At 62.7% G+C, this 10,681-nt stretch overlaps 3 protein-coding genes across 3 annotated transcripts; 2 read left to right on the top strand and 1 right to left on the bottom strand.

The window, feature by feature from the left end:
- Window positions 1-2,198: 2,198 nt before the first annotated feature.
- PLICBS_007876 (uncharacterized protein) lies at window positions 2,199-2,609 on the top strand (the record flags this gene model as incomplete). The annotated part of the gene is made up of 1 exon (XM_018321357.2): window positions 2,199-2,609. One exon carries the CDS (start codon window positions 2,199-2,201, stop codon window positions 2,607-2,609), a length of 411 nt encoding a protein of 136 aa, XP_018181254.2.
- A 313-nt stretch (window positions 2,610-2,922) lies between these two features.
- On the bottom strand, window positions 2,923-4,440 carry PLICBS_007875 (uncharacterized protein; the record flags this gene model as incomplete). Its single annotated transcript, XM_018321356.2, has 1 exon — window positions 2,923-4,440. The coding sequence occupies one exon, from the start codon at window positions 4,438-4,440 to the stop codon at window positions 2,923-2,925; it is 1,518 nt and encodes a 505-aa protein (XP_018181253.1).
- A 3,718-nt stretch (window positions 4,441-8,158) lies between these two features.
- Window positions 8,159-9,796, top strand: PLICBS_007874 (uncharacterized protein; the record flags this gene model as incomplete). The annotated part of the gene is made up of 1 exon (XM_018321355.2): window positions 8,159-9,796. The coding sequence occupies one exon, from the start codon at window positions 8,159-8,161 to the stop codon at window positions 9,794-9,796; it is 1,638 nt and encodes a 545-aa protein (XP_018181252.1).
- Window positions 9,797-10,681: the final 885 nt, after the last annotated feature.

Raw genomic sequence — 10,681 nt, 5'->3', positions numbered from 1 at the left:
GCCCGCGCGGTCATGTGGGTGACACGACCTGCAGGTCGCCCGTTTACACTTTCCGTCCGTCCCTAGGTTGTAGTGGACCCGGAGCCCGGCAGGACCCTGAAGACCCTGGAATCAGGCCGCCCACGGCGCCTACGGGCCACTGCAGGGCCGCCGGGCGCTGGCGCCTCCCCGGCCCGCCTCTCCCCGGGCGCCGTTCGGGTGCGTTACCGGCGTCTCTAAGGCTGGCCTGGGATCCATGGATAGGTAGGTAGGCGCCTGGGCGTGCCCGGGCGGCTTCCATCCGGGTCGTCGAGCACAGGCGCCTGTGATACAGCAGGGCTGTGATGCCTGTCTTGCAGATTGCATCTCATCTCCTCCACGGAAGACTTCCATCCCAAGCGATGCATCACGACATCTCCTCCCCTGCACGCATCACTGCCGTCTCCTCTCCCGAGCTGCCCAGCCCGTGTAGTAGCAGGCAACAGCCATGCTCCAACTCAAAGTTCTGGCACAAGATCAGCAGCCCGTCGCCCATCTTCGCATATTACCCAGGGGCTGTGGAGCATGTCAGGTCCATCGTCCGCATAAAACCCCTCGTGGCAGATCACCCGCGAGGCATCCATCCACCGCCGCTTCAACTGGGAAGCTCGCAAGGCGGAGTTCTCGTAGCTGCGGCAGGTGGATATCCCCGGTTCTTCCTCACGATGCAACGCCTCCGTCGCTTCATCGCCCGCGGTGATTCGCCCTGCAAGTTCGGGCCATCCTCACATTGTCCGCCTTTTCTGCTTCACCAACATCCAAACCCTAATCCGATAAGGTTCTCTCCCGCAGGGCGCTTGGATGCGCGGTGATATGTTTTCTGACACGCAGCGCGCGTCGTCGTCCTCGTCCCCGTCCTCGCCGACCACCTGTCGCCTCGCCGTTGGGCGCTCGCACCTCGTTCACCCGTTGCCAGGTCCATCCATGAAGGGCCGCGATTCGTTCGTCCAACCAGGTCTCGCTCGCCTTGCGTATTCCCCTACGTAACCCACCCGGGCCATGAGACGCGCGCGCGCGTGCGACGCACAACTGGTGGCGGCATGGAGTACAGTAGTGTTGTTGGCCGCAATCTCCTCACGTGGGAAACTCGGTCATCCCATTCACACCTTCCCCAGGCAAACGTCAAGAACTTGACGGGGGCAGCTCCTGAGTGGTCCGCCGTCTCGGCTGATGTCCGAGTTGATGGTCTGGCAGACTCGTTGACTCGACTCTGGAGGGGGTCGATCGTGGGTTTCAGGAAGCGAACCTCGCATGGCAAACAGGCACGTCTGCTCGAGACCGGCCGGCCAGATGGCCGCTCAAGATTGCGTCTCTGCTGCTTCTCTTTATGGAGAACCTTGTCATTAACACGAAGTATATAGAGGTGCAACGGCCGAGAGCCGGCACCGCCAGTTGACATACATCATGGTGAAAACGTCTTCCCGCCACCTACGGGCGACGACGACGTCGACCTGGTCACGGCTGCTTTGGCAAGTGCTGCTCGGCAGGAGTCCGTGATGTTTTATGCGTGTCCCGATGGTGCGGTAAATTGCAAGAATTACACGAAGCCCGCGATCTTGATATTTTTGCCTACTCCTGCCCCTTCTCTTGGTAATCTCAAGACCCGGTATCGCGCAGAAATACTAGATACCATGTCATCAATCTATATCCCTAGATTGCCCGCGTCAAGGCGCCGTTCTTATCTTTGCTTCGGTCATGGAGCCGGTACGCTCTTCTGTGTCGTTGAGCATCGCGTCTCGATATACTACTTCTCTAGATGGATTGGGCTGAAGTGAATATCCATGCTCCGAGCATTCTAGGACTCAACTCTACAGCCAAATTTACGTAGACTTTAGTCACCATTCCATCGATCATTATCCCAGTTTCTGCAGAGCGACCATCCGAATATGAAGCTCTCTAAGCATTCACGTTGCTAACCTGCACTATTGACCTCAATCCGCCCACAAGCTAGCTTAGTCACAGTTGCATCGCCTCACACGGCATCGCATCGTACTCACGCACTCACTCACCTTGATCTCGTCACAACTGACAAGCCAAAGATCGCGGTCGTCGTCCTCCTGCAGCGTATATTCCCACAGCCAAATCTGCCGTCTTCCCTCACACCTGTACACCTCCAATTCTCCTCCAACTCACCACAACGCCGAGCATCCCCTTCCCTTCCCCCTCCCATCGGCAGCACCATGCCCCGCATCGCCCACGTCGCCCTCGTCGTCCGCGACTACGACGAAGCCCTCGCCTTCTACGTCACCAAGCTCGGCTTCACCCTCGTCGAAGACACGCCCATCCCCGAGCAGAACAAGCGCTGGGTCACGATCCGGCCGCCCACCGGCCCCGACTCCTACGCCAACTCCGGCACCACGCTGCTCCTCGCCCAGGCGTCCGCCCCGGAGCAGCACGCCGCCATCGGCAACCAGACGGGCGGCCGCGTCTTCCTCTTCCTCGAGACGGACGACTTTGCGCGTGACCACGCGCGCTACACGTCCGCGGGTGTCGAGTGGGTGAGGGAGCCGGTCGTGCAGAGTTATGGCACGGTGGCGGTGTTCAAGGACTTGTATGGGAACCAGTGGGATCTGATTGAGAGGAAGAAGTAAGCGTGAAGAGGTTCGGAAAGCCGTCGAAAGGCTCGATTTTCTACTTTAACCACCTTCTCATTGAAAGAGTGCTTTGTGAAATAGTTCTTGAGAGCGCTATTGCATTCCCAGACCATACACTCGTCCGCAATACGTGACCTCATATGAATTGGCCAACCACCCATGACCAGCTCGTAATGACATAACCACAAAAAGGCAGCAAGGTAAACAATATACCCAAAATAAGTCACTTTTAATTTACATACGCTGTGATGCATCAAGCAGATATGTACACCCCAAACAAGCCGCTTTGTCCAGCCATTACACCCCTACCCTACAGCTTCGCAAACAGCCCCTTGCAGGCGCCCTTGCCCAACTGCACCAGCGTGCTCTTGGTGCGCATGTACGCCTGGATGCCCTCGTGGCCGTTCTCAAGCCCGATGCCGCTCATCTTCCACCCACCGACAGGCATCTCCGCGGGCGACTCACCCCACGTGTTGATCCAGGTGATGCCCGCGTCCAGCCTGCGCACGACGTCCTGCGCGGCGCCCACGTCGGACGAGACGACGCCAGCGGCCAGCCCCATGGCCGTGTTGTTTGCCCGTCGGATCAGCTCGTTCATCCAGTCGTCGCCCTTGGTCTTGTACGGCAGGACGCACATGACGGGTCCAAAGATCTCCTCGGTAGCGACGCGCATGTCATCGGTGCAGTCGGAGAAGATGACGGGCGGGACCCAGTAGCCGTCAGCCGTGGGCCGCTTGCTCTGCGCCTCCTTGGCGCCGTCGTACAGGACGCGCGCGCGGTCGACCTCGCGGCCGTGCTTGATGTACATGTTGACCTTGTCGCGCTGGGCGGCGCTGACGACAGGGCCAAAGTTGGTCTTTTCGTCGCGCGGGAGGCCCATGCGGATGCCCTCGCGGCAGCGCTTGACGAGAGCCTCCTCGACGCGCGACAGCATCGTGTCCGGGACGAAGACGCGAGTGCCGTTGGTGCAGACTTGGCCGGTGGAGAAGAAGTTGGCCGCCATGGCCACGTCGGCGGCCTCGTCGACGTCGGCGTCGGGCAGGATGACAACGGGGCTCTTACCGCCGAGCTCCATGGTGACGGCCTTCATGTCGTTGGCGGCTTGGCTGGCAACCTTGCTGCCAGTGCTGACCTGGCCGGTGAAGCTGACCTTTGCGATGCCCGGGTGGGCGACAAGAGGTGCGCCGACCGCAGGGCCGTCGCCGTAGACGACGTTGAAGACACCTGGGGGCACGCCAGCCTCGATATAGATCTGGGCGAGCGTGTTGGCGTGCAGGGGTGTCACTTCACTGGGCTTGTAGACCATGCAGTTGCCGGCCGCGAGGCAGGGAGCCGATTTCCAGAGGGCGATCTGGATGGGATAGTTCCATGCGCCGATGCCGGCGCAGACGCCGAGGGGCTCATGGGTGGTGAGGACGAAGGCGTCATCGCGCAGGCGCGTGTGCTGGCCAGGGTTGCTCCCAGCGGCGAAGTGGGCGTAGTACTCCAGAACGTCGGCGCCGGTGACCACGTCGACGGTGGTGGTCTCGGAGAGGGCCTTGCCCGTGTCGAGCGTCTCGGTGAGGGCGAGCTCGTCGTTGCGCTCGCGCAGGATGGCGGCCGCGCGCAGGAGGATGGCGGCGCGGCGCGGGGCCGGGGTGCCGGCCCAGGTCGGGAACGCCGCGGCGGCGGAGGAGACGGCATCGTCGAGCTGGGAGCGGGTGGTTGTGTAAATGGTGGCGAGAGGCTTCGCGGTGCTGGGATCAACCGAGGTGAAGGTTGAGGATCCCGACGACGAGGGCTGGGGCTTGCCCGAGTGGAAGGTGTGGATTTCGGTGGAAAAGGTCATGGTGATGATCGATGCGTGGACGAGGCCGCAGGAGACGAGTATCGGGCGATGGGATTGACGCGGCGGTTGGAGAGTGGCGACGATGCCTTGTGGTGTTGAAGGTGCAGGCTCGTGTGACGTTATGGAGGTGAGGTCGATGGATGGACCCTGGACGACTTTACAGCGGGGAGGATATCACAGTGAGGTCACCGAGGTGCATTCCATGGCGGTTGGTGGCTGCCCGGGGCCAACCTGACCAGTGCCCGGGGGTGCGCCGGGGTGTCAGTGGCCTACCTAAGGTAGGTGCAAACCCGTCCGCTTCGCGCTGCTCCAGGGCTGGTTTCTTCGCTCTAGCCTTGCAGGCCCAGCGCCCAAGCCCGGCGACCCCGCGGCGTCGCGGTCCCAGGCCGAGGGTGCAGATTTTCGTCTTGGGTCTGGTCCAACTGACGCACGGATCGACCGCTTCTCCAGCTGTCACTGCCGTGTTTAGCGCTGTCTTGCCTCAGCACCTAAAAGTCAAGGCCTCTGAGACATTGACCGTCCGCATGCTTCGCACAGCGTGCAGTGCAGCAAGCCTCGGGTGCCCAGGCTGCAGGTGCCTTGCACCGACTTGGCATACTACTACATACCTTGCCAACCTCCTTGGTGCGGCTGGTCGGCCATCTGACATCCACTCCTGGCAAGTCGCTTCGCTGCTTGGATGGCTGGGGGGGAGGACTCCCGGCGCATTCTCGGGAGTTGGGAGCTGCGGGCGGTTGACTCGCGCAAAGCCGCAGATGTAGTGGAGGCATCCACGGACCCATGCCCATACCGAGACGCTCAAGACGCTGACGCCTGCCCGCCAACCCGCCTCGCCCGGGGTGGGGTTCCATGGGCATGGGCAAGACAGGCGGGGGTCGCCTGAGACGGGCCACTAGCCAGCCTAACGGGCTCTCCAGCCAGTGCCAGCCAAAGTTAGCCGCGCTCCGTGTTGTCGACGGGGGCGTCGGGGGCCGCAGCGGGGCGCACGACGTCACCGGCGCGGGCCTGGCAAAGCATGATGGAAGAGTTTTAGTGACCGCACGGAGACGACGGGATCGAGGCGAGGCAAGCGATTTTGACGGCCGAGGTGGCGGTCGGTGGGTCACTGAGGTTGATGGAAACCTCCATGAGAGCCGCTGCTGCCTTACCTTTGGTACAGTATGCAATGCGGTTGCAGCGGCAGTCGGCGACAGGTTGGCCGCGTGCGCCCACAGCAGCACGCCCTCGTCTCTTCCCATCTGCGCGTTGCTGATGTGAGTGGCTGCAAGTGCTACAGTACGAGCGAGGACGTCTAGAAGGTTGCTTCGACGGGCACGTGGCCCATCTGATCTGGGGTTGTCAGCCTCGCTGATGCTCAGCATCTGCATAGCGTGTCCCCAACGTATGCAACAGGCCAGGAAGCATTGAGCTTCTTCGCAAGCGATACTGCACAGTGCAGTATGGTACCGAATCGTTACGGACTTTGTAGGAAGTGCAGGAACGGGGACAGAGCAAAAATCTGACGATCGACGTGGGGGCAAGAAATCGGAGGGCGGCATCGCGTCCTCCATCCTCACGGATGGCCTCAGCCGACGGCACCATCGAACGACTTCTCCCAGCCAGAGCAAGGGAAAAAAAATGCTGCATGGCACATCATGCGAGAATTGCGCGGAAATCGATGAAGCGGGCTTGGCTCGGAAACCAGATCCCTGTCTCGTGTGCACCGTCGATCGGCGGTGGGCTGGCACCACGCACGAGGCGCGGCTGCTCGAGCTGCAACGAGTTGAGCGAGCACCGCATTAGCTTGGGTTGATTGCAGGAGGACGAAGATGAGGGGTCCCCCCGTTTCAATCACAACCCATTACGAGAAGCGAGGCGCGGGCTTGGCCCCTTCCATGCAGCGGCGGGGGTTGCGTCCAAAGGCGTCAAACACGTTCACGTCGTGCATCTTGGCCAATCCGAACGGCGGCGGCCGGGGTGGATGGGCGGGGCGGAGGGCAGGCAGATTCCGCCGCGACGGCCATTTGATGGACGTCTGCGGTGTCCATTCGGCTCGCAGACGACGGCGAAAGGCGACGACGATGGATGGTGCCCAGAGGAGGCTGCGCTGGCGTGGGAAGTGATTGCGAGCGGGTGCGGAGGAGAGAAAGACAAGGACAAGGGCAGACAAGATGCCCAGCTTCATTGGTGAACATGGTGTCTTGGGCGCTTCGCCTTTTCTCGTCCGCACGGCGGTACCTACCTAGTACTGAAGACCACAGTGCCATTATCATGCTGGGTGGTGTTTGTGGATGCGGGAAGGCGCTGCCCTGTCCGGCGTCCCCCGCCTGCCTCTCTGCGAGATTCAAGGCCACGTCTGTCATCCGCGCCTGCCTTCAAGATTTGGTGCTGGATAAGGTAAAGAAGGCAGGCGCGAATTCGTAGTTGTCTGCCTGAGGTGACATTCCATGGAAGCCTCGGGCTCTGCTTTCGCCCGAATCGCCTGTCTGCCGTCGGCCTCATGAATCGTCGTCGTCTTCAACGTCCGCCTCGCCAAGTCATGTCCACCGTGCCCGCCTCCAGCACGCGACCTGCCCTGCCACCCCGGACACGGAGGTTGGAGGCGTCCTCGTCAGCAAACCGCCGCCCAACCGCATGGCATCCTGGCCGGTCCTGCATTTGTTGGCTCCCGAACCACCTGCTGCTCAGACCAGTGCCGTAACATCCAGCTGAGCCAGCCTCCCCCGCGATGGCGGCGGCGCACGACCCGTCTCACTGGCCGGGAGCTCCAAAGGTCGGTCAGAGGCGTTGCCGCCATCCTCCTGGCTCCAGCATCATCCTCCATCCATGTCGTGCCATGCCGTACCCTGCCGTGCCCTGCTGACGCCATGTAAGGCCCAGCCCCGCTGCGGCACCCGCACAAGGCCATGGACGCACGCCGCCGAGTGATCATCGCGACTGAATGGACGCGGGCCTCGACAACGACTTCAATTACCGACTCGTAGGATGTACGAGCCCTGCAGCAGCACGGGGGCACCATACCCATGCCTCGCAGACCCGGGGGACCAACCGCCCACCACGACACTCACCTCTTGCACCCAACCGCCGCGCCGCGCCCACCGCGCGCCCACCCCGAGACGCCGCCGCCGTCGCCGCTCTTCCGGGCCAAGAGCCCTGCGTCCCCACCGGTTGCACCGACCCGGCGCCCCATCAGCTCGCCATCACAGCAATTGGACAGCATGGGTCCCCAAGGTCCCATAGTGCCCATCCAAGCCATGCGTTTGATCCATCACTCCGTCCAGCTCCACCACCCCCGGGCCATCTGACGTCGCCTGCCGCGCGCACTCTGCTCAGTGCCACCCGCAGCTAGCAGAAAACTTATTACCTGCTGCATTGGATTGGATTGGATTGGAAAAGTGCTTTCGCCGACTCGAACGGCCATCCCCTGTCTGCCTGCCGAGTTGCGGTGTTGTACTTATTGCCCGTCCATCCATCTTTTCTGCCCCCCCTCCCCCCGGTGTTCTATCCTCCCACCCTCTTGCTACAATCATCCATCTTGCTGCCGCTGCTGTGGTCTTCAACCCCGTAGCCGTGACACATTTGTAGCTCACTTCCCGGACGACATCCCACGTGTGGTGACGAGCTTCTCGCCTGTCCGTTGCGAATTCATCATCCGCCCGGACCGATCCCGCAGTGACGACGCTCCCTCATCTCGCCGGTGATACGCTCATCCCAGCAACAGCATCGTCCTACCGCAAACATGACGACCAAGACGCTCCCCGCCAACTCCAGCGACGCCTACGACTATGTCATCGTGGGCGGCGGCACCGCTGGCTGCGTCCTCGCCTCGCGTCTCTCCAGCTACCTGCCCGAGCGCAAGGTTCTGCTGATCGAGGCCGGCCCCTCCGACTTTGACCTCAGCAACGTCCTCGACCTGCGCCAGTGGCTCACGCTCCTCGGCGGCGAGCTCGACTACGACTACGGCACCACGGAGCAGCCCATGGGCAACTCCCACATCCGCCACTCGCGCGCCAAGGTCCTCGGCGGCTGCTCTTCGCACAACACCCTCATCTCCTTCCGTCCCTTCCGTCACGACCTGGAGCGCTGGGTCGCCAAGGGCTGCAAGGGCTGGGACTTTGACACCCTCGTCCGCCTCGTCGATAACCTGCGCAACACCTTCCAGCCGGTCCACGCCCGCCATCGCAACCAGCTCTGCAAGGACTGGGTCGAGTCCTGCTCCACCGCCCTCGACATCCCCGTCATCCAGAACTTCAACGACGAGATCCGCTCCACTGGCCAACTGACGCAGGGCGCCGGCTTCTTCAACATCTCTTACAACCCGGACAACGGCTACCGCAGCAGCGCCTCGGTTGCCTACATCCACCCCATCCTGCGCGGCGAGGAGCGCCGCCCCAACCTGACGGTCCTCACCGAGGCGCACGTCTCCAAGCTGTTTGTCGAGAACGACGAGGCCAAGGGCGTCGCCGTCACGCTCGCGTCGGGCCAGAAGGTCACCATTCGCGCCCGCAAGGAGACCATCCTCTCCGCCGGCGCCGTCGACACCCCGCGCCTCATGCTGCACTCTGGCCTGGGCCCCCGCGGCCAGCTCGAGGGCCTGGGCATCAAGGTCGTCAAGGACATTCCCGGCGTGGGCGAGAACCTCATCGACCACCCCGAGACCATCATCATGTGGGAGCTCAACCAGCCGGTGCCCCCGAACCAGACGACCATGGACTCGGACGCGGGTGTCTTCTTCCGCCGCGAGCCCACCAACGCGGCGGGCAACGACGGCGACGCGGCCGACGTGATGATGCACTGCTACCAGATCCCGTTCTGCCTCAACACTGAGCGCCTGGGCTACCCGGTGATTCGGGACGGATATGCTTTCTGCATGACGCCCAACATCCCCCGCGCGCGCTCCCGCGGCCGCATCTACCTGACGTCGGCCGACCCGGCGGTGAAGCCGGCGCTGGACTTCCGGTACTTCACGGACCCGGAGGGCTATGACGCGGCGACGCTGGTGGCGGGCATCCGGGCGGCGCGCAAGATTGCGGAGCAGGAGCCGTTCAAGGGCTGGCTGAAGCAGGAGGTGGCGCCGGGCCCCAAGGTGCAGACGGACGAGGAGATCAGCGAGTACGCGCGCCGGGTCGCGCACACGGTGTACCACCCTGCAGGCACGACCAAGATGGGCGACGTGACGCGGGACGAGTACGCGGTGGTGGACCCGGAGCTCAAGGTGCGGGGCATCAAGAAGCTGCGCATCGCCGACGCGGGCATCTTCCCGGAGATGGTGTCCATCAACCCGATGCTGACGGTGCTGGCGATTGGCGAGCGGGCGGCCGAGCTCATCGCCATGGAGGACGGCTGGAAGGTCGGCAACAAGCCCGCCAGGCTGTAAGCGCGAGGCGGCGCTGCTATGTACTCATGTTGGATGGCTCGTCCGCTGGGGACGGGCGACTGTATGATGGTCTAACGTGCTGAACGATTCATGTTTTCTGGTCGTGAGCCGTCGTCGAACGGCGGACCATGCTCGCGGGGAGAGATGTTGGCGTTGCCAAAATGGCGTTGCCAAAATGGCGTTGCCAGAATAGCTCGAAAACAGAAATGAATGAAACAAGCTTGTTCCCGTGCAGTTGCAGGAGCCGCGTTCGAGGTGTATGTCGCGATGCGTGAGGGAGTGAAGTCGGGGGATGGGGGGCGGGGGGGTCGTTTTGGGGGTTGTTTCCAGAGTAATCACGGGAGGGTAGGTACCCAGGTATATGCAGGGCGTTGACGCTGCTGATGATGACGGAATGACGACGGACGGGAATTGTGCCCCCTGTGCATCGGCCGGTTGGGGTCGCTGAGCCGCAAGACAACGACCCATTCATTCGACGCCCGCGACGGAGGACGGGACGGAGAATTAGAGTCTCGTGCGCCCGCCGTTTTAGCTCCGGAGTGTCGGGCCTGCAGCAGCGGTGCGGGGGTCGAGACGGCGCCGACGGGGGCCGCGCGGAACGCAGGGCCGAAGATGCCAGGCCTTGGGGGCGCACACACACAACGGCCCGGTGGCTGCACCGGAGGTACCTTTTTTGCCTAAAGCCAGCCAGTCGCCCACCCGCCGCCGCCAGGTTCTACGGGGGGTGACAGATATTATTACACGGACGGAATCACCGCGAGGGTTTGGACTGGAACCAGGCTGGGGCTTCCATGGGATATGAGCGGCGGCGGCCGCAATGGCTAAATCCGCTGGCTGGCGGGCTGGCTGGCGGGCTGGCTGTGCGAAGCAGCCGGGCCCTGGCTA

The sequence above is a fragment of the Purpureocillium lilacinum genome (assembly GCF_023168085.1).
Source record: "Purpureocillium lilacinum CBS 284.36 DNA, scaffold_5, whole genome shotgun sequence".
NCBI lineage: Eukaryota > Fungi > Ascomycota > Sordariomycetes > Hypocreales > Ophiocordycipitaceae > Purpureocillium > Purpureocillium lilacinum.
The sequence above is the reverse complement of the archived record's forward strand: the minus strand, read 5'-3'. Positions and strand labels throughout refer to the sequence as shown.